A 25,580-nucleotide genomic window follows, 5' to 3' on the forward strand; every position below is an offset into this window, starting at 1 on the left:
CAGAAGGCATAGAGTATTACTGCTTCTGCCTGTCTCACCTTCTCTGTGGAGTAGCACTCCAGAAATGACAGTGTTAACAACTACAGTGGAAGAGACTGCTCTGTAAGCTGAGCTACGTGGTCACATGCATGGGTTTTATTTTTAACATCCCTAAACTACTTGATGTTTCTGTCTGGGCTCGCTCTGTGTCCTCCCATTCCCTCCTGTTTCTTTCCATGCCGTCCTCCCTTACCTCGCCTCAAGCCAGCTGAGCACAACCAGGAGAGCAAGCATTTGGTACCTACCCAGGGGCTCTATGATTAAGGTAAGGCTTTGCAAATAGAGCTGGAGTTGGTCTAAACTTTTGCAGTGTAATGGTTGCTGTAGCAAGCTGTGAGAATCAAAACATCTCCAGGACATCCTTAGTAACCTCGGGGAAAAGATGCCAAGATGTGGATTCAGCCTGAAGACTTGGTGTTGCTCATGCAGATTGAGTGAGTGGCTATGAAGTAAGAATTACAAGGGTTACAGATGGTACTGCACCATTTAGAGCTGTGGCTGTGCAGCAGGTTTTATTCAGGAATCTTAGCTGGTTTGGGTTTTGTGGCTTAGCCTTTAACTAATAGCTCTGACATTCCCTATGCTGGGCACCTGCCTTGGGCTAGATTGCTTTTGTTTTGCTCACTGGGTTACCTCAAGAAGTTTCCTGAGGAGTATGTTAGTGAGACTGTTACTACAGCATAAAATAGAGCATCACATGAGAAAAAAACCCAAACATTTGGGGCTATCTTTTACTCAAACTGCAACTGCACTGAATCTTATAGCACTTGCTGAACTCACACCAAAATCAAACCCATTTCCTGGTTATCAGTGCAAAGTGAGAGGTTGTGTCTCTCCCAAGGATGGCACAGGGACCTCTCACATGCCACTTTACTGCTTATGTGCAGCACAGATTTACCAGGCAAGGAGCAGGCCTGAAGGTGTGATAGCTTCTCTTGAGATCCATGGTCCTGCATGCCATGCTGAGGGAGCTGAAGAGAAGCTGATGTGCTGCTGTGAGAACCTGAACAGCAGCTGTGCTCTGGAAGAAAAGCAAGGAAGGTGGATTGAAGCCTTGGCCAGGCTGATGCATTGTGCCATGGACATACTCAACCTCTGTCATTTTAAAGCTTTATTTATTTATTCAGTATGAATTGCAGCCTGTTCAGTGACTGACTCGTGATTATTGCCTTGTAGCACCACAGTCTCAGCCAGCTGATTCCCAGCTAGACAATACAGGGACAAGCTCCTTAATTGTCACAGCATCAGCCTTCCAGCTGTGGCCTTATCTAACAGGTCCCACAGAAAACCTTTTCACTTTGTGCTGTCTTACACTGAGGATTTGAGGTTCACCAGAAGGGTTGGCCTGGAATCAAAGTGCCCCTAAAAACTCCACATGAGTTTTTTCAGGGTCTGAGCCTCAAAGAAACTATGTCTTGCACATGCTCAGTAGAAAGTTACTAGTGTAACTGGTGAAGATTTGCTATCTATCTTTTATTTTCCCTTTCCACCTGCCTTGAGCACACCATATTTTCTGCCTGGCCCATTTAAAGCCTGGTTGGCAAGGTGTATGCAAGCTCAGTCTGAATGGCTACTGCAGAGCAGATGTGCCATAAGGGACAGTAACCTGCTATGCCTAATGCCAAGGTGGTCACTCAAGCTGCAGCTGTTCCTGGTGTGAGTGTGGAGCTGTGGGGCTTGACTTAGATAGAGGTCACTGTGATTCCAGGTAGCAGTATTCTTGAAGTGACTTTTCCTTTTGATATCTAGTGATAGGGGTTTAGAGAACTTAGGCTCTCAAGAATTAGGGAATTATTAAGGTTGGAAAAGATCTCTGAGATCAAGTCCAGCCATCAGCTGGACACCACCTTGCCCTCTAAACCATGGCTCCAAGTGCCAGGTCTTCACGTGTGTTGTCCACCTCCAGGGATGGTGACTCTACCAATTCATCAGGTACACATCACCCACCATCATGGACAGATGTGGTACAGTATCCTGGGTTCTTCCTCAGCTCCAAGAAACAAATGCATCTGTTTAGCAAAAGGAGAGCCCAGCCTGATTTCTGTCTGAGTGTAGTGACTGAGGAAAGAGTGCTGATGAAGAGAGAGGAGTATCTCTACAGAGACTTAGATGCTCTTCTAGAAAATACGATTCTGCAGCTGGCTCTGCTAGGATTTTTGTGCAGGAGGCATGCAACTGCAAGAGTAACATCAGAACCTGAGCATCTCCGTGCTTGATATGTGTCTGTATCTCTACCTCTACCTCTACCTCTACCTCTACCTCTACCTCTACCTCTATCTCTATCTCTATCTCTATATCGCACCAGAACAAGAGGACACAGTCTCAAGCTGTGCCAGGGGAAGTTTAGGCTGGAGGTGAGGAGAAAGTTCTTCCCAGAGAGAGTCATTCATTATTGGAATGTGCTGCCCAGGGAGGTGGTGGAGTCCCCATCCCTGGAGGTGTTCAAGAGGGGATTGGATGTGGCACTTGGTGCCATGGTCTAGTCATGAGGTCTGTGGTGACAGGTTGGACTCGATGATCCTCGAGGTCTCTTCCAACCTTAGTGATACTGTGATATCTTTATATATCTATCTCTATATATCTCTATCTCTGTATCTCTATCTCTATTTCTATTTCTATATCATCTATATATACACAGATGTATATATAGTTAGTTATATATCTATATAAAATAGGATAGGATAGGATAGGGTAGGGTAGGATAGGGTAGGATTAGAATGGAATGGAATGGAATGGAATGGAATGGAATAGAATAGAATAGAATAGAATAGAATAGAATAGAATAGAATAGAATAGAATAGAATTAACCAGGTTGGAAAAGACCTTTGAGATCATCAAGTCCAACCTATCACCCAACACCATCTAATCAACTAAACCATGGCACCAAGTGCCTCATCCAGACCCTTCCTTAACACCTCCAGTGATGGTGACTCCACCACCTCCCTGGGCAGCACATTCCAGCGGCCAATCTCTCTGTGAAGAACTTCTTCCTAACATCCAGCCTATACACACACACACATATATAGTTAGTTATGTAAAATATGATATGGAATTCTATTTATTTTCATCTTTGTATACTTTAAGTCTCCATCTGCCAAACAGAAATCATAGTATCTTTTAACCTTCAAGTGTACCTCTAGTACTGCAAAGATAAATTATTATTGGTTGTGAACCTCCTCACATACTAAGATAGAATCACAGTATCACCAAGGTTGGAAGAGACCTCAGAGATCATCAAGTCCAACCTGTCACCACAGACCTCATGACTAGACCATGGCACCAAGTGCCACATCCAATCCCCTCTTGAACACCTCCAGGGATGGGGATTCCACCACCTCCCTGGGCAGCACATTCCAATAGCTAACAACTCTCTCAGTGAAGAGCTTTCTCCTCACCTTGAGCCTATACTTCCCTTGGCACAGCTTGAGACTGTGTCCTCTTGTTCTGGTGCTGGTTGCTAGAGAGAAGAGACCAACTCCCACCTGGCTATAACCACCTTTCAGGTAGGTAAATATACCAAAAAACCCTGTAAGGAAATCAGTAACTCTATATTGACCTCAGGATTTAAGTACTGTGATAAAAACTAGATGAACACCATATAGTAGGTAACAAGGATTGAAAGAAATAGAGAAAAAATCCTTTCCACCCTGTACACTTCACCAGAAGTATTCACATTTTCTTCTGTTGTAATGTTCTGTATAACTTCAATAAGGGGTTTGGAACACAAGCCCTATGAAGAGAGGCTGAGGGAGCTGGGGTTGCTTAGCCTGGAGAAGAGGAGGCTCTGGGGAGACCTTCTTGCTGTCTCCAACTACCTGAAGGGAGGTTGTAGCCAGGAGGGGGTTGGTCTCTTCTGCCAGGTAACCAGCACCAGAACAAGAGGACACAGTCTTAAGGTGTGCCAGGGGAGGTTTAGGCTGGTTGTTAGGAGGAATTTCTTCCCAGTAAGAGAGATTGGCCATTGGAATGTGCTGCCCAGGGAGGTGGCGGAGTCACCATCCCTGGAGGTGTTTAGGAGGAGACTTGATAGGGTGCTTGGTTGCATGGTTTAATTGATTAGGTGGTGTTGGGTGATAGGTTGGACTTGATGATCTCAAGAGTCTTTTCCAGCCTGGTTTATTATATCCTTATTCTATTCTATTCTATTCTATTCTATTCTATTCTATTCTATTCTATTCTATTCTATTCTATTCTATTCTCCTTGACTCTAGAACGTGGAGGCAAACTGTTCCTGAGGTTTTTGGGTTTTAAGGTACTTTCCACATTGTAAATCTTAGTTTGGTGTATGTTCATTTTCAGCCTCATCTCAGAGGCACTCTTTAAGGCTTCTGGTAGCCCTGGTTTTAAAACTTGGAGCTATCCCTTCATTCTGTGTCAAGAACTTGGGCAGAATGTATAACCTTAGTATGTAATGCAATCAGTCACATAGGTCTCCTGAGGAGTGGCTGAGTGTGGTTGTTTAACCTGGAGCAAAGGAAGCTGTCTACAACCTGAAAGGAGGTTGTAGAGAGGTGGGGGTTGGTCTCTTCTCACTAGTAAGGAGTGACAGAACAAGAGGAAATGGCCTCAAGCTGTCCCAGGGGAGGCTGAGGTTCGATATTAGAAGAGACCACTGAAAACATTCTCAAACACTGGAACAGGCTCCTCAGGAAGATGGTTGAATCCCTACCCCTGGACATGTTTAAAAGGCACAGAGATGTGCTGAGGGGGATGGTTAGAACCAGCCTTGGTAGAATCAGAGTATGGTTGGAGCCAATGATCTTAAATATCTTTTCCAACAGAAAGAGTTTTACAATTCTATGGTACAGCAAACACCAAAGAAGAAAGCAGTTGATTGTGTTGGCTCACTGACTGCAACTGAATTAAATACATAAACTGTATTTGATTTACAGACTGCAAGTTATTGTCACTGGACAGAGCTCCTCCAGACACAGACATATCTGCAGTTAAAATAGCAGCTGTATATTTTTAAACTGGTCTTGCTGTTATGACAGTCTAAAAATAATGGTTTACCAAAGTGGACAGCCTGGGGACTGTAATTTTCATCCTTTCTTTCCTCAGTAGCTTGACTATGATTCAGAGAAGCATTTCTGATCTGATTTTTGTTTTCTAACCCAGCTCTTGGGAAGTGTTGCAGGTTTCAGGGACACAAGATGCCTTAGAGAGGTGGCTCATCTCCTGTCTTACCTCTGTGTCACCTGCCTCTGGATGTTATGTATCCAAGCACCTGAACGGGAGTACACAGTCTCAAGCTGTGCCAGGGGAGGTTTAGCCTGGATGTTAGGAAGAAGTTCTTCAGAGAAAGAGAGATTGGCCATTGGAATGTGCTGCCCAGGGAGGTGGTGGAGTCACCATCCCTGGAGGTGTTTAGGAAGAGCCTGGATGAGGCACTTGGTGCCATGGTTTAGTTGATTAGATGGTGTTGGGTGATAGGTTGGATTTGATGATCTCAAAGGTCTTTTCCAACCTGGTGAATTCTATTCTATTCTATTCTATTCTATTCTATTCTATTCTATTCTATTCTATTCTATTCTATTCTATTCTATTCTATTCTATTCTATTCTATTCTATTCTATTCTATTGTTCCGTTCCGTTCCGTTCCATTCCATTCCATTCCATTCCATTCCATTCCATTCCATTCCATTCCATTCCATTCCATTCCATTCCATTCCATTCCCTCCCCACTCTACTCTACTCTACTCCACTCTACTCTACTCTACTCTACTCTACTCTACTCTACTCTACTCTACTCTATTCTAGAATTTGTAAACCTTCTGCTCAGGGTTTTGAAAGTTGCTATTTCTGCCCTGACAGTAGTACCAGCAACTAAAGCACCGAGCTAAGCAGATCATCAGTTAAAACACAGAGCTCCTGACATCTCAGAATAGAAGAACCATTCAAACCATGATGAATATCAGAAAAAAATCTCTATCCCATATTCTTCCTCTCCTCCAGCTTCACACATTTGTCAATGAGGAGAGAGGCAGAGCAACCATTTGTCTGAAAAGAACAGCATAGACTACTTAGAGATGTGGTAAACTCAACTGAAAAGTGCCTGAATAATGATAAAGGCTGTGGCTCTGAATGCTCTACTGTGGTCACTTTTCGTAAACAAAACATTCTCTACATGTAATTCAGAGGGCTTTCATAGTGTCAGTCAGGGTTGGAAGGGACCACAAGGATCATCTAGTTCCAACCCCCCTGCCATGGGCAGGGACACCCCACACTAGACCAGCCTGGCCACAGCCTCAGCCAGCCTGGCCTTAAACACCTCCAGGGACAGGGCCCCAACCACCTCCCTGGACAACCCATTCCAGGGCTTCACCACTCTCATGGGGAAGAACTTCCTCCTCACCTCCAGCCTCAATCTCCCCACCTCCTGCTTCATTACATTCCCCCTGGTCCTATCACTCCCTGAGATCCTGAGCAGTCCCTCCCCAGCCTTCTTGGAGCCCCCTTCAGATACTGGAAGGCCACAATGAGGTCACCTGGGAGCCTTCTCTTCTCCAGACTGAACAGCCCCAACTCCTTCAGTCTGTCCTCACAGGAGAGGTGCTCCAGCCCTCTGCTCATCCTCCTGGCCCTTCTCTGGACACCTTCCAGCACCTCCAGATCCCTCTTGGAATAGGGGCTCCAGAACTGGAGGCAGTACTCCAGGTGGGGTCTCCCCAGAGCTGAGCAGAGGGGGAGAATCCCCTCCCTTGCCCTGCTGGCCACACTTCTCCTGATGCAGCCCAGGCTCTGATTGGCTTTCTGGGCTGCAAGTGCACACTGAGAGCTCCTGGTGAGCTTCTCCTCCACCAGCATTCATTTCACTGTAGAGCAGTGTGAAAGCAGACTCCTCTCCAGAAACTTTGCAGCCCTTCCTTTCTGTGTTTTGGAGAACCACAGGGCCTGTGCCCCTGATACACTTGCATTTATCAGTTACTTCTTCCTGAGTGTTACTTTTGCAGTGGAAAGTATTGTTCACATCTTCATGTTTTTACTGCAGTGTAATGTACCCAGCCTTCCTCTGACCTTATGCAAGTCATAGCTGGGACTATTTTTAGAGATTATATTTGCAGCAAAATGTTTCAAGAATGAGAGCAGCAAGGATCCTGCCAATGTGAAATAAACCCATCTGTATCTCCCACTTCTCTGAGCCACATAAGAGTAAATGCAACTGAACAGCAGAAAGCAGGACAGGTGCCACCCTAAACCATATGTATTTAAGGGCTGGCTGGGGCCACCCTGGCCAGCACTCTGGTGTCACCCCTGTGCAGAAGGCAAAAACAAGACAGGGAATGTAACAACAGGTCATTGTGAAATGCTCTGTTTCTGCATTGCTGGCTCCAGCTCTTTCAGTGCAAACAATGAGGAAGATATCTGAGCTTTATTCATCAGTGGTAAGTTTGTCCATGGGTAAAGGGACCACCAAGGATGTGAATGGAATGGAATGGAATGGAATGGAATGGAATGGAATGGAATGGAATGGAATAGAATAGAATAGAATAGAATAGAATAGAATAGAATAGAATAGAATAGAATAGAATAGAATAGAATAGAATGGAATGGAATAGAATTAACCAGGTTGGAAAAGACCTTTGAGATCATCAAGTCCAACCTATCACCCAGCACCATCTGATCAACTAAACCATGGCACCAAGTGCTCTTCCTAAACACCTCCAGTGATGGTGACTCCACCACCTCCCTGGGCAGCACATTCCAATGGCAAATCTCTCTTTCTATGAAGAACTTCTTCCTAACATCCAGTCTAAACCTCCCCTGGCACAGCTTGAGACTGTGTCCTCTTGTTCTGGTGCTGGTTGCCTGGGAGAAGAGACCAACCCCCACCTGGCTAAAACCTCCCTTCGCTCTTTCCTCTGCAAGACCAAGTGGGGAAGGGCATTAATTGACTGGGAGGTGTAAACAGGTATTGGTCAGCACTGGAAGTTACAAAGGAGGGAACAACGATGTCTTGAGCACAACAACCTGAAAGGAGGTTGTAGTGAGGTGGGGGTTGGTCTCCCAAGTAACTAGCAATAAGACAAGAGGAAATGGCCTCAAATTGCACCAGAGGAGGTTTAGATTGAATAATAGGAAACATTTCTTTACTGAAGGAAGGTCAAGCATGGGAACGGGCTCCCCAGGTAGGTAGTGGAGTCACCATCCTTGGAGGTGTTCAAAAAACATGGAGACATGGCCCCTGGGGGCATGGTTTGCTGGGCAAGGTGTTGAGCTGATGGCTGGACTTGTGTGGGGTGTCCCTGCCCATGGCAGGGAGGTTGGAACTAGATGATCCTTGTGGTCCCTTCCAACCCTGACTGATACTACTATGATACTACTACTACTACTACTATGATAGGTCTTTTCCAACCTTAATGGTTTTATACTTAATGCACATCAGGTTCAAACATGAGTGTGTGGTCTTTAGTGGTGGCAGGAACCCACAAGCGTTGCCTCTCCCAACATTTTTCTTTCTCCAGTGTTGTTTGTGACTTCCACCACTGGGGTTGTAAAAGCTCTTGCACCTAGATTAATCTCACTCCTGTGTTTTCTTTAACCTTAGTGGGGGGAAACAATAACTATGATTTTACCAACAATATCTATTTCTTTCTCAGAGACAAACAAGTGTCTTCTGGGCCTATGGTAGTCTCTGCTGCAAAAAAGAAGTGTGATAGGATGACTTGCCAAAAACATTTGTCTCCTTTTTGGAGACACACACACCCCCAAAAGAAAGAGTTCCCTGGGTCCTGTTTGGAAACAGAGCTCCAGTTCCTGTCAAGGAGAGGGCTCCAGGGAGACCTTCTTGCAGCCTTTCAACACTTAAAGGGGGTCTATAAGAAAGGTGGGGACAGTCTTTGTGACAGGACCAGGGGTGATGGTTTTCCACTAAAAGAGGGGAAATGCAAGCTGCAAAAAAAGAGAAAGGTTATTTACAGTGAGGGTGATGAAACACTGGCACAGGTTGCCCAGAGGGGTGTCAGAAGCCCCATCCCTGGAAGCAGTCAAGGTCAGGTTGAACCTGGGTCTGAGCAACCTGATCTAGCTGATGTCCCTGCCCATGGCTGGCAGTTGGACTCGATGACATTTAAAAGTCCCTTCCAACTCAAAGCATTCCATGACCCTGTGGTTGTCCTTATCATTTGCTTTTACTCTTCCACTAAGATTCACAGTAGGTTGAACCCAGCTAGAATGCAGCCCCTTCAGCAAGCAGGAGAAAGTCAGAAGTTGCAAGTTTTCTACTTGCAGCAGCCTTTGGGTTAAGTCATTGATAGCAGTTGAAGGTATCTAGGGAAGTAGCTCCAAGCAATAACTGAGCACCCTCTAGTTCTCCAATCTAACAACTGCCTATGAGGGGAAAGGACCACAGGAGGTCCTACCTGTTCACACTGAAGACCATCTCTTATGCTCATCTTGAAGAAAACTGCTGGGATGGGTAAAGCAGTGGTCTGATTCAAAATGTAACTTCTTACATTCTGAGATTCATGATTTGCTGGGCCCCATCCTCTTTAACATCTTCACTGATGATCTGGATGAGGGGATTGAGTCAGTCATCAGCAAGTTTGCAGCTGACACCAAGTTAGGAGCAGATGTTGGTCAGTTAGAGGGCAGAAGGGCTCTGCAGAGGGACCTCAACTGACTGGACAGATGGGCAGAGGCCAACAGGATGGCATTCAACAAGTCCAAGTGCCAGGGGCTGCACTTTGGCCACAGCAACCCCATGCAGAGCTACAGGCTGGGGTCAGAGTGGCTGAAGAGCAGCCAAACAGAGAGGGACCTGGGGGTGCTGATTGACAGCTGCCTAAACATGAGCCAGCAGTGTGCCCAGGTGGCCAAGAAGGCCAATGGCGTCCTGGCCTGGATCAGGAAGAGTGTGGCCAGCAGGAGCAGGGAGGTCATTGTGCCCCTGTACTCAGCACTGGTTAGGCCAAACCTTGACTCCTATGTCCAGTTCTGGGCCCCTCAGTTTAGAAAGGACATTGAGAGACTTGAAGGTGTCCAGAGAAGGGCAACAAGGCTGAGGAGAGGCCTTGAGCACAGCCCTGTGAGGAGAGGCTGAGGGAGCTGGGGTTGCTTAGCCTGGAGAAGAGGAGGCTCAGGGGAGACCTCATTGCCCTCTACAACTACCTGAAATGTGGTTGTAGCCAGGAAGGGGTTGGTCTCTTCTCCCAGGCAACCAGCACCAGAACAAGAGGACACAGTCTCAAGCTGCACCAGGGGAGGTTTAGACTCAAGGTGAGGAGAAAGTTCTTCATGGAGAGAGTTGTTAGCCATTGGAATGTGCTGCCCAGGGAGGTGGTGGAGTCCCCATCCCTGGAGGTGTTCAAGAGGGGATTGGATGTGGCACTTGGTGCCATGGTCTAGTCATGCGGTCTGTGGTGACAGGTTGGACTCGATGATCTCTGAGGTCTCTTCCAACCTTAGTGATACTGTGAGACTGTGAGACTGTGATACTGTAATTTGTTTTCAACAGAAGGCAGCCTCATGCTGATCACCACCTCCATTGACTTGGCTAATCACCACCTCCATTGACTTGCTCTCAGACTTCATACTTCTGGGTTTTTCCATTTTTAGTAAGGATTAGCAGGAATCATTGCAAGAGCAGAGGCATTTTAAGCAAGGAGACCTGAGAACTTTTGGAAGCAGGCCTCCTAAGTGCATTATGTAGATTAAACTGGTTTGCCTGACTTGCTGAGGAAGAATGGAAACCCAGCAGTTTGTTGTGACACAAAGATAGTAAGCTGGTGTTGATAACTTTTCCTATAAGGACCTCCACACATCAAGCTCTTGTACTTCAGCTCTTTGTTGTTGCACCTCAGGAAAATTGTATGTCCTTTTTAGATCAAGAGGAAGAGAATGGAAAAGTTGATATATATTCAAAAAATACATTAATATGGCAGTGTGAGGACAGAACTGCAGTCTTCCTTAAGATGACATTTCACCTGGTGATATACTAAGGGTGGTTGACATTTCTGAAGCATTTGGGTTGGCAGCCTCCACTTATGCTTTTAATAAAGTCCTGTTGGTTGCAAAATGTTACATTCAGGGAGCTGCCTGGTGGCAGCTGAACTTGTGAAACAGACTGGTGTTATTTCTTGCTGCCTGGGACCTCATTGTCTGTTTTCTGGCCCCTTGTGGTGTCACTAGCACCTTCATGAGCCAAATCTAAAATGTGATCAGCTCAGGATCACCTGTTCAGTTCTGGGCAGCGTTTGACACTCGGTTGTCAGAAGTATGTAGGTGTAGGACAACGGAGATTGGGAATCAATACAGCTGACCAATGTGATCGAGTATTGTTCCTTTATTGTTCCAGTGGTGCAGGCCGATGGTGCAGGCCTGAGGTGCAGGCCTATGGAGCAGGCCTGTAGTGCAAGTATAGCACAGTAAAGTGTAGAAGAAACAGGAGACAGGAAAGGCAGAAGAAGAAGTGCGTAGCAAGGCAACTGCTACAACTTATATAAGCTTGGAGAGCCTCGTTGGCACAGCTCCATTGGTTCCCCATGAGTGACCACACATTGCACTATTACAGATTATTGGTCCAACTACTAATGACACAACGAGGTTGTTGATGCAGGTGCATATCCTGTTGTCCCAAGATAACTGTCCATGTTTATAGCTACCAGTGTCTTGTTTTAGTTACATGCTGCAGGCACAGCACTGTTTTGCTACACTGCTAGCTGCATTTATGGCCTACCACCATGTCAGGCTCCAGGCCTGCACTGCCAGATTGCTCACACTGCTCGTCGCTGGCATTGCCACATGTAGGGGTGCTGTGAAAAAGCAGAGCAGTGGTGAGCAGTTTTTGCAGGATCATGGCCCTATGAGGAGAGGCTGAGGGAGCTGGGATTGTTTAGCCTGGAGAAGAGGAGGCTCAGGGGTGACCTCATTGCCCTCTACAACTACCTGAAAGGTGGTTGTAGCCAGGAAGGGGTTGGCCTCTTCTCCCAGGCAACCAGCACCAGAACAAGGGGACACAGTGTCAAGCTGTGCCAGGGGAGGTTTAGACTCGAGGTGAGGAGGAAGTTCTTCACCGAGCGAGTCATTTGTCATTGGAATGTGCTGCCCAGGGAGGTGGTGGAGTCCCCATCCCTGGAGGCGTTCAAGAGGGGATTGGATGTGGCACTTGGTGCCGTGGTCTAGTCATGGGGTCTGTGTTGATAGGTTGGACTCAATGATCCTCGAGGTCCTTTCCAACCTAAGTTATACTGTGATACTGTGAAACAAATCCCAAAGGAAGAAAAAAGGATTCTTTCTCAGAGAGACACCATGTAAAAGGCATGCTCAGGCTTATTTCTCCACTGCCAGTCACAGGAAGGGAAAAGCTCTGTTGAGGTTAGACATTTGTCACTCACCTTCTGCTCAAACTGCATACTATGGTGCTGAGCAGAGCATGAGGTGAGCCATACCTGCCCTCTTCTCCCATTTACTATCTACTCAGCATTCACTGATAACAGCAAGGGGAAGAGTGGTGAAAGGCAGTTTGTAAGAGAAAGTGAAAGAAAATGGGTTTAGCTGTGAATTTAGCTGGATTTAACTGTAATATAATCTTGCAACAAGCCTCCACTGCACTCCAGAGCTTCTCTCCGAACTGCAGACTGAGGCATTGCCTTATTTTGGGTTTTGACACCTGAAAGCAGAAGCAAAAAGAACCTGCCTGAAGTCCCCTGCAGCTTCTGTTCCACAATGTGTAGGCATCATCTAGAAGCGTAAGGGTAAATGAGGCCAGGCAAATGAGCTGTTTTCCGCTCAGAGAGCAGGGATCATGAAGATAATCATTACTCTCAGCCTTGCTGGTGTTAGAACAAAGGAAGGTTCATTGGCACAACATTTGTGTCTTTATGGGGAGATGAGAAGACATGTAGGCCAAATGACCAGCTAATTTTTCCAGAGATGAAAAAGAAACATCATCTTTCCTACTCAAAGAGCATTGTGGAAGTGGGGAGCTCTAATACAACAGAAGTGCAGCAAAACTTCAGCTGTATATTGAAGGCAAAATTCTCACTAAGAAAGGTGTCTCAGGTAGGGGAAAAGGAGCACAGCCCATCAACCATCCTCTTCTCTGTCTTCTGTTTTTGACCCCTTCAAAGCTGCTGCTGCTTCAGCTGGTGGGGGTGATGGCCCTGGTACTGGTGTCAGCAGCACACAGAGATATCCCTCATGGGTTTTATACCCTAGCCCAGGTTTATACCCTGCCCTACCCTGCCCTCTGGGTGATATTCAACATGATTTGGGAGGAAAGCTGAGTAACAGTCATATAAGAGAAGGGCCATGAAGATGATCAGAGGGCTGGAGCACCTCTCCCATGAAGACAGGCTGAGAGAGTTGGTGTTGTTCAGTCTGGAGAAGAGGAGGCTCCGAGGGGACTTGTGGTGGGTTAAAGTTTCCCCAGCATTAACTCAGCCAGACTAACTCAGTTAGAAGCAAATGAAGCTGTATTTACAAGCACAAACTACACTCTACAGTGGAATGCAATGAATATATACAAAATATACAGGAGTTACAATATTATACAGATATTTACAATTAGCAAATAACACAGAAACCCCCCTGGTCCAGAAGACCAGGGAAGCTGCTCCACTGCCCCCACCCCCAAACCTTGCCCCCCACCTCCCTGTACCAGAAGAAAAGAGGAGCTGAGAGAAAGGAGTGTTAGTTGTTATGTTATGTGAAGGTCAGCCAGAAGTGTTGTTATCCCCTGGGTGAAGCAGAGCAGCCAAGAAGAGCAAAAAAAAGGAATGGGAATGGAAGTGAAATGTGAAGGATTGTTATGATACAGCTGCTGTTATCCCAGACATTTTGTCCAATTAATTTGTTTAGAATCATCTTTTGTTTTCCTTTTTACACCCAATAGTGATTTATTTATATTTTTCTACTTTTCTGCTGTAAAACTGCAGCTAAGTTTTAAAGGCATAGCCTAAAACTGCCACAGGACTTTATTGCGGCCTTCCAGTATCTGAAGGGGGCCTCCAAGAAAGCTGGGGAGGGATTTTTTAGGATGTTGAGTAGTGATAGGACATGGGGGAATGGATCCAAGCTAGAAGAAGGTAGATTTAGATTAGACATTAGGAAGAAGTTCTTCCCCATGAGGGTGGTGAGACACTGGCACAGGTTGCCCAGGGAGGTGGTGGAAGCCTCATCCCTGGAAGTTTTTAAGGCCAGGCTGGATGTGGCTCTGGGCAACCTGATCTAGTGTGGGGTGTCCCTGCCCATGGCAGGGGGTTGAAACTAGATCATCCTTGAGGTCCCTTCCAACCCTGACAATTCTATTATTCCATAAGTTTAGCATGTACTTAATTTTCCTTGTTGGAAGATATGGGCATCAATTTTCGTATTAAAAATGTAGTTAATTAAGCAAAGTCTCCTCTCAGGCACCCCAGCCCTCAGAATCTGCTTTGAAGTTGGCTGTTTATGTTATTTGAGCCCTGCTTCATCAGTTTTAGCCAAAACAGGGCCATCTTATCTTCACGAGACTCCACCCTTCAGCTCTTTGGCAGGCCACCTTTGCAGATCCTCACTGAACACAAACACCTGCTTCACTGTAAAAGGCCTCAGTCCAGAAGTGTGCTAAATCCACTTGCCTTCCCACCCCATGGCAAGGCAGGCAGTTTTACCACAGCACTTCAGCTGTAGAAACCAAGTGTGGGCACAGAGGGTGTGTAACCACCCTTGCTCCTTTGGGCACTAACTCTTGTCTTCTTGTCTTTGCCACACACAGCACCGGCCGCAGAAAGCTCCCCCTGGGCAGCACAAGCACTGCGAGAGATGTTTCAGCCGGCACTGCCACGCACCAGTTGAGCTCTCTGTCTCCTGCATGGTGATCAGCTGCCGCTTACACTGTGGGGCCACCTTCCACATGTGCAAGGAGGAGGAGCACCAGTTGCTCTGTCCCTTAGAACAGGTCTCCTGCCTCAACTCAGCCTATGGCTGCCCTTTCTCCATGGCTCGCTTTAAGCTGGCAAAGCACCTCCAGGCCTGTCCCGCCAGTGTTGTCTGCTGTTCGATGGAGTGGAATCGCTGGCCAAATGTGGATTCAGACACAACCCTCCACAAAAACATTATGAAGGAGACCTTGAATGAAGAGTGTCTGGACACAGCCTTGGCGCTCAGAGACCAGAAGATACTTTTCAGGACTTTGAAACTAGTCAACTTCTTTCCAGAGTGGAGGAAAAAAGATGAAGTTGAAGAGCTAATGGATGAAGCCATGGGCGGGGAAGAAGGAGCTGTGGGAGGAGTAGCCTGTGGGTCCCAAGGAGGTGAAAACCACCTGTCTGAGCTCAGTCAATGTGAGCGTGAAGACCTGGCCAAGGACAAAGAGGGAATGGATCTGGACAGTTACAAAACCTGGGAGAACATTTTCAGCAAAGAGGCCCTGGCTTGCAAGGTAACAGGCTCAGCTGCCAGTGCAGAACAAAAGACAGAGGAGGCTTCCAATATACCAGCATCAGCCCATCATTCTGCCAGCTCCACAGAGAAGGCAAAGGGAGTACCTGATGGTGCAGAAAAGGCAAAAGACCAAAAGCCTGAACAAGTAACAGCGAGCACAGAAAGGACAGGACTGGCTCCCTGGCAAGAAGGGGTCCTGGAGAGGCTGAAAAAGGAAGTTGGTGTAGGTGATTACAACATGTACCTGGTACATCATGGGGGAATGCTCATCCGCTTTGGCCAGCTAGCTGCTTGCACTCCAAAAGAAAAAGACTTTGTCTATGGGAACTTGGAAGCTCAGGAGGTGAAGACTGTCTACACCTTCAAAGTGCCCGTTAGTTACTGTGGCAAAAGAGCACGCCTGGGAGATGCGCTGGGCCACAGGATACCGACTTCAGACAAGTCAGTGGATACCTCAGAACTGGGAATAAGCCTAGAAGAGCTACCTAAGGCAAATGTAGTTAAAGCCACGCTGCTGTGTGCACTGGAAAAGGAGCTGAAGGGCCATGAGATCTCCGAAGCACGGGGCATCGACGGGCTCTTTGTGGATTTCGCAACGCAGACGCACAGCTTTCACCTGGAGCCCTTCTCCTCCAGTGCTGTTCTAGCAGATGTCCTGGATCACGAGAGCCCACCAGAACTCCACATGGAGCTCTACACTGAATGTGTAACTAGGAGACACAACAAAAGCAGTTCAGCCTTCACATTTACCTGCAGTCATTTCTTCAGGAGGGATGAGTTCCCCTCCCACTTCAAGAACGTGCATGCCGATATCCAGTCGTGCCTGGACGGATGGTTCCAGCATCGCTGCCCACTTGCCTACTTGGGATGTACTTTTGTTCAAAACCACTTCCGCCCTGATGGACTTAAGGCCAAGGTTATATACAGCAAGCATCTCAAGACCTTTGCTATCAAGCCAGAAGTGGACACCCTCCTCGCTGAATCGGGGAAGTGCAATTTCACATTGACTAAACGAGGGAGAAGTAAGGACTTGCTGAGCAGCCTTCCAGTGGAAGTGCTCAAGTACATTGCAGGGTTCCTGGACAGCTTCAGTTTATCTCAGCTGTCACAAGTGTCAGTGCTGATGAGGGACATCTGTGCCACTCTTCTTCAAGAGAGGGGAATGGTCCTGCTGGTCTGGGAGAAAAAAAGATATTCCCATGGTGGCACCTCATGGAGAGCTCGCAAAAAGGCAAGTCACTGTGACACTGGGGAAGAGAGAGTGAATTGGCTCTCTCCATGAAATACACAAGCATAGCAAGGGATGCTGCCTAGGAGCATGCAGGTGTGGGGAAAGTTCATGACATTCTCAATGTGGGCTGCAGTTGCTGGGGGTCATGGCAAAGTACATCTAGCAAAAGTAGGAAAGTTAAATGGACAGCTTCTGACTAGCTCAAAGTTCCCACCCAAGCTCGTCTTGAGTAACCTGTTTGCATGTGCATAATTTTGTAGGGACTGGGAACTGAGAGTCCCTGATACTTAAGGGTTACACATGGATTTTTAAAGAACTAAAAACTGAAACATGCTATAGAGCACCAAAAAAGGTGAAGGGGGACAAAAAAGGCATTAGAAGCCATTGTGAAAAGAGCTCAGGCATTCTGATCAACCCCAAAGGGCTTTCATAAAGAGTGATCACTTCCAGGGAAGAGATTGTTCCCCAGTACTCAGCACAGGCAAGGTCACACCTTGAGTACTGGGTTCAGTTTCAGGGCCCTCCCTACAAGAAAGACAGAGATGCTGGAGCAGGTCCAGAGAAGGGCACCAAAGCTGGTGAAGAGTCTGGAGAACAGATCCTGTGAGGAGTGGCTGAGGGAAATGAGGTTGTTTAGCCTGGAGAAGACAAGGCTGAGGAGAGACCTTCTGCCTTTCTACAAGTCCCTGAAAGGAGGTTGTAGCACAGTGGGTGTTGGTCTCTTCTCTCTGATAACAAGTGATAGGATGAGAGAAAATGGTCTCAGGTTGCACCAGGGGAGGCTTCAGTTGGCTCTTAGAATAACCTTCTTCACTGGAAGGGTTCTCAAACACTGGGAATAGCTCCTGAGGGAGGTGGTTGAATCCTCGTTGCTGGTGGAGTTTCAAGGAGGCAGAGATGTGGTGCTGAGGAACATGGGTTAGCCCCAGACTTGATCGAGTTAGGCAATGGTTGAATTCTATCTTAAAGGTCTTTTCCAACCAAAACAATTCCATAATTTGATGATTAACAGTTTACAGGATTGTCATGAGTGTCTGGCTCAGGTTGTGAGCACCTGAGGGAGCAGCATGGACATAGGAAGCCCTCACCTGCAAAGCCAGTTGTCCGCTGTTTGCATTGGAAAATTGCCAACCTTACTGCCCTTTAACACACTCTGGAAGAAAAATGTGGACACAGGTTTTTTCTAGCCAATAGCCTTGCTGCTGCTAGGACATGAAACTATTTGAAAGAATAACACAAAGACTCCAACACGACCAAGAAAACAAGACAGAGGTCTGAGAGGTCTGGAGCACAGCCCTGTGAGGAGAGGCTGAGGGAGCTGGGGTCGTTTAGCCTGGAGAAGAGGAGGCTCAGGGGAGACCTTCTTGCTGTCTCCAACTCCCTGAAGGGAGGTTGTAGCCTGGCGAGGGTTGGTCTCTTCTCCCAGGCACCCAGCACCAGAACAAGAGGACACAGTCTCAAGCTGTGCCAGGGGAGGTTTAGGCTGGAAGTTAGGAAGAAATTCTTCCCAGAAAGAGAGGTTGGCCATTGGAATGTGCTGCCCAGGGAGGTGGTGGAGTCCCTTTCCCTGGAGGTGTTCAAAAAAGGATTGGATGTGGCACTTGGAGCCATGGTTTAGTTAGTCAGGTGTTGGGTGACAGGTTGGACTTGATGATCTCTGAGGTCTTTTCCAACCTCATTGATTCTATGATTCTATCTAGGAACAAACAACTTAGGGATGTGGGGAAAGGTGCCCAGAAACAATGTAAGGATTTGGCTGCCAGTCCAGCCGCTGAAGATCTCCACCTGTTGGTCATCAAATGGAAGCTGTGCAGTTTATGACTATTAAGAGAAAACATCAAGTGTGGTTTGGTGGCTGCAGGTTGAATTACGTCACAGTATCACAGTATCACAGTATCACTTAGGTTGGAAAGGACCTCGAGGATCATCGAGTCCAACCTGACACCACAGACCCCATGACTAGACCATGGCACCAAGTGCCACGTCCAATCTCCCCTTGAACGCCTCCAGGGTCGATGACTCAACCACCTCCCTGGGCAACCCATTCCAATGCCGAATGACTCGCTCAGTGAAGAACTTCCTCCTCACCTCCCCTGGCGCAGCTTGAGACTGTGTCCCCTTGTTCTGGTGCTGGTTGCCTGGGAGAAGAGACCAACCCCCTCCTGGCTACAACCACCCTTCAGGTAGTTGTAGAGGGCAATAAGGTCACCCCTGAGCCTCCTCTTCTCCAGGCTAAACAATCCCAGCTCCCTCAGCCTCTCCTCATAGGGCTTGTGTTCAAGGCCTCTCCCCAGCCTTGTTGCCCTTCTCTGGACACGCTCAAGTGTCTCAATGTCCTTCTTAAACTGAGGAGCCCAGAACTGGACACAGTACTCAAGGTGCGGCCTAACCAGAGCAGAGTACAGGGGCACTATGACCTCCCTGCTCCTGCTGGCCACACTATTCCTAATGCAGGCCAGAATGCTATTGGCCCTCCTGGCCACCTGAGCACACTGCTGGCTCATATTCAGGTGGCTGTCGATCAGCACCCCCAGGTCCCTCTCTGTCTGGGAGCTCTCCAGCCACTCCGACCCCAGCCTATAGCTCTGCATGGGATTGCCATAGCCAAAGTGCAGCACTCGGCACTTGGACTTGTTGAAAGCCATCCCATTGGACTCTGCCCATCTGTCCAGTCGGTCGAGGTCCCTCTGCAGAGCCTTTCTACCCTCTAATTGACTAACATCTGCCCCTAACTTTGTGTCATCTGCAAACTTGCTGATGACTGACTCTACCCCTTCATCCAGATCATCAACGAATATGTTGAAGAGGACAGGGCCCAGCACTGATCCCTGGGGGACACCACTGGTGACTGGCCTCCAGCTGGATGCGGCACCGTTCACGACCACTCTCTGGGCCCGGCCCTCCAGCCAGTTCCTAACCCAGCACAGAGTGTAGTGGTCCAAGCCACGGGCTGACAGCTTAGCCAGCAGTTTGCTGTGGGGGACGGTGTCAAAGGCCTTGCTGAAGTCCAGGTAGACCACATCCACAGGCCTCCCCACATCCACCAGGCGGGTCACCTGATCATAGAAAGAGATCAGGTTGGAGAGGCAGGATCTGCCCTTCCTAAATCCATGCTGGCTGGACCTGAGCCCTTGGCCATCCTTCAGGTGCGCAGTTATTGCCCCCAGGATAATCTGCTCCATCACTTTCCCTGGCACTGAGGTCAGGCTGCCAGGCCTGGAGTTTCCAGGTTCCTCCATCTGACCCTTCTTGTGGATGGGGACCACGTTGGCCAGTTTCCAGTCATCTGGGACCTCACCAGTGAGCCAGGACTGGAGGAAAATGATGGAGAGTGGCCTAGCTAGCACATCCGCCAGCTCTCTCAGCACCCTAGGATGGATCCCATCTGGTCCCATGGACTTGTGGATATCCAAGTGGCTCAGCAGGTCCCGAACTAACTCCTCATGGATTTCCAGGGTATTACTCTGCTCCCCGACCCCAACGCCCAGCTCCGGAGACCACTCGTCCTGAACTCCTGCCTTGCTGTTAAACATTGAGGCAAAGAAGGTGTTCAGGACCTCAGCTTTATCCTCATCCTCAGTAACTGTGTTCCTCTCCAGGTCCACTAGGGAGTTCAGGTTCTTCCTGCTCTTCTTCTTATTGTTAATATATTTATAAAAATGCTTTTTATTGTCTTTGACTGAGGTGGCCAGCTTCAGTTCCAGCTGGGCCTTAACCTCCCTAATTTTATTCCTACATAATCTAACAGCTTCCTTGAACATACCTCGTCAACCCAAAACAGGAAATAGCTGCTGAAATAATTTACTGGAGGAGTACCTGGCTTCCTTCAGTAAAAGGAAGAAATTCCAAGTGAGCAATCATTTTGCAGTTAGCTTGGAACTGTGGTGAAATTTTCAACCAGCAGCACTGAATCCAAGGACTAACAAACTCTTTTTGTGTCAGCTCTGTGTGGAGACCACACAATGATCTCATTTCCAGTACACAAACTCTGCTTGAAAACATTCTGTTTGTAATTAGCATGGATTTCTTAACTACAGGGTTTAATAGCTGTGAATACTTGGGGACAGAACAATGTCAGGTACTCTTAAGCAGAGCACACCCACACACTGTCCTTCTTCCACAGCAAGGAACTTTAAGGAGAAGAAATCTACTATGGCTTAATTATTATTATTATTTTAATTACTTAATGGCATACAGCAAGTATTCAAGTGACTTTAATCACAGTCTCAGCACTACCTGCCAGGATATCCCTACAGAGTACACAGGATCAATGCAAACAGACTCAGAGCATTTTAACTGCACATTCCTGGGTTTTGTTCTGTACAAGTTTCTGTGTCTTCTAGGAATAAAATTCATCTTAGATTCCCCAGGCTTGTACTATGATAATTACTTTAAGTTGCTGATCAATGTTTTGGAAGGTCTTTCTGAAGTCAGATTTCTTTGAGATGTGTATCACACAAGCACGCTGGAGTCACTTTGCTTTATACACACCTTGGATCACACTGATGATGTGGAGGAGTTTTCCATAGAGATGGCTGATCAGGTGTCATAGAATCAGTCATAGAATCAATAAGGTTGGAAAAGACCTCAGAGATCATCAAGTCCAACCTATCACCCAATACCTTGGGACTTACTAAACCATGCCTCCAAGTGCCACATCCAATCCCTTTTCACCCCAGGCTCTTCCTAAACACCTCCAGGGATGGTGACTCCACCACCTCCCTGGGCAGCACATTCCAATGGCCAATCTCTCTCTCTGTGAGGAACTTTCTCCTCACCTCCAGCCTAAACTTTCCCTGGCACAGCTTGAGACTGTGTCCTCTTGTTTTGGTGCTGGCTGCCTGGGAGAAGAGACCAACCCCCACCTGGCTACAACCTCCCTTCAGGGAGTTGTAGACAGCAATAAGGTCTCCCCTGAGCCTCTTCTTCTCCAGGCTAAACAACCCCAGCTCCCTCAGCCTCTCCTCACAGGGCTGTGCTCCAGGCCCCTCCCCAGCCTTGTTGCCCTTCTCTGGACATGTTCAAGAGTCTCAATGTCCTTCCTAAACTGAAGGGGCCCAGAACTGGACACAGGACTCAAGGTGTGGCCTAACCAGTGCTGAGTACAGGGCAGAATGACTTCCCTGCTCCTATTTTTCCTCATGCCCTGCTCTATGTAGGGCTAAATCACAGCAGTTTCTTTCCAGTGACCCCTCCCCAGCAGAGAAGGGGGGATCAGGAAAAGGAGAGAAGGTTGAAATGAAAATGGGTTCAATGAAATAACCAAATAACCAATAATACCCAAACTGATACCAATGCCAATAGAAACAATATGAATTTATACTTAGCCCAACAAAAGTGCAGCAGTTACCCTGTCCAGGAAGGCAGTCCCCAAAATGAAGGAAAGGAATAGCATAGCATAGCATAGCATAGCATAGCATAGCATAGCATAGCATAGCATAGATTTAACCAGGTTGGAAAAGACCTTCAAGATCATCAAGTCCAACCTATCACCCAAACCATCTGATCAACTAAGCCATAGCACTAAGTGCCTCATCCAGTCTCTGCTCATCACCTCCAGGGGTGGTGAGTCCACCACCTCCCTGGGCAGGACATTCCAATGGCCAATCTCTCTTTCTGGGAGGAATTTCTTCCTAACATTCAGCCTAAACCTCCCCTGGCAATGAGCCAAAGTGTGAGACCTACATAGGAGACTTTTAGCAAGGAAATCCCCTCTGCCCTAGCAAACTGCCTCCTTTATACTGTGTGTGGTGTTCGTGGTTTGGGATACACCTGTGGCCAACTCAGCTGTCCTGCCTGACTCAACTGCTAGTGGTCTGCAGCCCATGGCTGGCCTGGGATTCTGTCCCAGCAAAACCAGAACACCTGCACTGGATTGACAGCAAAACCAGAAGGATACTTTCCTGTTAAAAATGGCAGGTGAAGCCTAAAGCCACAAAACCAGCAATCATGAGGCACATCACAACGTTGGTCCCATTTTTACTTGCTGTGGCAGCACTGCACCTTCAGTTGCTCACTAGCCTGGTCCAGTACAAGTAACACACACCCACGGTAAGCACATACAGACTTTTAAATCTTCTTCTGTTTTTACCAATGTGCCTGTTTTCTCTGCCCAACTTCTCTCCCCTCCCCACGTCAGATCTGGCAGTTCAGCAGCCTGTTCTCCAGCGTTAAGGAGTGGCAGCACAACGAGGTCATGCCCATGGCGGAGCACCTGAAGCACTGTCCCTTCTACCAAGTGGAGCACAAGACAGAGCCCGTGCTGCTGGCAGGAATGTGTGAATCTCGAGAGCAAACTCAAAAGACTTTGGTTTCTACTTTCAAGCACAGAGTCTGAACAGCCTCCTTCCCCTCTGCCACACTCCTGTCCTTGAAATGAAGATTTGGGAATTCAGGTGTAGAGATTGTTGCTTCCAACCCTCCTTTGGACATACAAAACTGGCTTCTCCCCAGCTGCATTTGAAACATCCTGCATCTTTTATTCCCCCCCCCCCCCGCCATTAACTTAATTGTTAAAACTTCATCCTCTGTTCTCTGGTAACATTTGCTTTATGTTTATGTTCCTTGCTTAATACAGCATCTCAAAGAAAGCAATAAGGCTCTTGTTTGAAAACAGCATCATGGCAACCCAGCAGGTGCTGTACTGCTCCTGTTTCCATGGCTGTGAGAGAAGCAAGTTAATGTTCCTAACTTAGAATCATAGAATCCACCAGGTTGGAGAAGAACTCAGAGATCATCAAGTCCAACCCATTACCTATCCCCTAACACCTCCTGACAGCTAAACCTCTCTGTTGACGAGGTCTGGAACACCTTAGTTGGAAATGCATGTTCTAGGAGCACAGCTGGATCACAGAATGAAAGAATGGTAGTGGTTGGAAGGGACCTCCCAGAGATCATCTAGTCTAGCCTCCCTGCTACAGCAGGACCACCCAGAGTGAATCACAGAGGAACATGTCCAGGTGGGTATGGAATGTCTCCCATATGGGAGACTTTCCACAGAGACTCCACAACCTCTCTGGGTAGCCTGATCCAGTGCTTTGCCACCCTCAAAGGAAAGAAGTTTTTCTTTACTGGGACTTTCTGTGTTTCAGTCTGTGCCCATTGCCCCTTGTCCTGTCACTGAACACCCCTAAGAGGAGTCTGCTTCCATCCTCCTGATACTAACACTTGAGATATTGATAAGCATTAGTGGGATCCCCCCTTAGTCTCCTGCAGGCTAAACACCCCCAGGTCTCACAGCAGATGTTCCAGTCCCCTCATCATCTTAGTGGCTTTCCACTGGACTCTCCCCAGTAGTTCCTTGGCCTTCTTGAATGGGGGAGCCCAAAACTGGATTCAGTGTCCCAGATGAGGCCTCACCAGTGTAGAGCAGACCTACTGGACACTCTCTTCTGTATGCACCCCAGGTTGCTGCTGGACTTCTTGGCTGTAAGGACACATTGCTGGCTGATGGTCAACCTGTTGCCTGCCAGCACTCCCACATCCTATTCCCCACAGCTGCTTTCCAACAGGTCAGCCCCAACCTGTACTGATACACAGGGTTCTTCTTCCCCAGGTGCCATCCTGTCTGGCTGACACAGGGACTGACAATCTGTTCTGAGGCATGGGGAAAAGAAAAGGACCCCACAAAGTTAAGTGAATTAGTTGTAACTCCAGTGAGGACTCAGGAATTGACTGCACAGACACAGAGAGTCGTTCAGGATTCAAATCCAGGCAAGCATGCCTAGTGGAGCACAAAACTAAAGCTGAGCTCAGGGAACATTCAAACCAAAGCAACCAAACTTACTCTTTGTCAGAAATAGCAAAGGAGCAAAGGAGCCTTAGGGCCTTAGTTGGCTTTCTATATTTTTCAGTTAATAACTTTCTCTGTTTTACTTTAAAAACTCGTTAAAGCTACATTAAAGACTATTTAAAGTAATTGTTAGACTGCCTGCTCTGTTGTGCAATTGTTAATCATGAGTTGTCAGAGAATCAGACCAGTAGGGATTAGCAGGGACTTTCAGAGACCATCTAGTCAACCCCCCATGCTAAGGCAGGTTCACCTAGATCAGGTTGCACAGGAACATGTCCAGGTGGGTTTTGGAAGTCTCCAGAGAAGGAGACTCCACAAGCTCTCTCTGGGCAGCCTAGTTCAATGTTCTGGCACCCTCAAAGGAAGGGCTCTTCCTTCTGTTTCAATGAAACCTCCTGTGTTCTACTTTGGGTCTGTTGCCCTTGCCCTATCACTGGGCACCACTGAAAAGAGCCCAAACCCATCCTTAACACACCTAATATAGAATTAACCAGGTTGGAAAAGATCTTCGAGATCATCAAGTCCAACCTAGCACCCAGCACCATCTGATCAAGTAAACCATGGCACCAAGTGCCTCATCCAGGCTCTTCCTAAACACCTCCAGGGATGGGGACTCCACCACCTCCCTGGGCAGCACATTCCAATGGCCAATCTCTCTTGCTGGGAAGAACTTCTTCCTAACATCCAGCCTGAACCTCCCCTGGTGCAGCTTGAGACTGTGTCCTCTTGTTCTGGTGCTGCTTGCCTGGGAGAAGAGACCAACCCCCACCTGGCTACAACCTCCCTTCAGGGAGTTGTAGAGAGCAAGAAGGTCTCCCCTGAGCCTCCTCTTCTCCAGGCTAAGCAACCCCAGCTCCCTCAGCCTCTCCTCACAGGGCTGTGCTCCAGACCCCTCCCCTGCTTTGTTGCCCTTCCCTGGACACCTTCAAGTGTCTCAATGTCCTTCTTAAACTGAGGAGCCCAGAACTGGACACAGGACTCAAGGTGTGGCCTAACCAGTGCAGTGTACAGGGGCAGAATGACCTCCCTGCTCCTGCTGGCCACACTGTTCCTGATGCAGGCCAGGATGCCATTGGCCTTCTTGGCTGCCTGGGCACACTGCAGGCTCATGTTCAGCCTACCATCAACCAGCACCCCCAGGTCCCTCTCTGC

The 25,580-nt window shown here is 47.7% G+C and overlaps 1 protein-coding gene across 1 annotated transcript; it reads left to right on the plus strand.

Annotated features, from left to right (window-relative positions):
- FBXO40 (F-box protein 40) lies at positions 1 to 25,113 on the plus strand. The gene is made up of 3 exons (XM_068166041.1): positions 1 to 304; positions 14,738 to 16,636; positions 22,776 to 25,113. Exons 1-3 carry the CDS (start codon positions 296 to 298, stop codon positions 22,971 to 22,973), a joined length of 2,106 nt encoding a protein of 701 aa, XP_068022142.1. The 5' UTR covers positions 1 to 295; the 3' UTR covers positions 22,974 to 25,113.
- The last annotated feature ends 467 nt before the right edge of the window (positions 25,114 to 25,580 follow it).

Source organism: Melanerpes formicivorus, unplaced genomic scaffold, assembly GCF_026170545.1.
Source record: "Melanerpes formicivorus ecotype bairdi unplaced genomic scaffold, bMelFor1.0.p_v2 SCAF_96, whole genome shotgun sequence".
In the NCBI taxonomy this organism is placed as follows: Eukaryota; Metazoa; Chordata; class Aves; order Piciformes; family Picidae; genus Melanerpes; species Melanerpes formicivorus.

Coding starts and splice junctions, on each gene's coding strand:
- FBXO40 (XM_068166041.1), top strand. Junction 16,637..22,775: donor CATGGAGAGCTCGCAAAAAG/GCAAGTCACTGT, acceptor TCCCCACGTCAG/ATCTGGCAGTTCAGCAGCCT.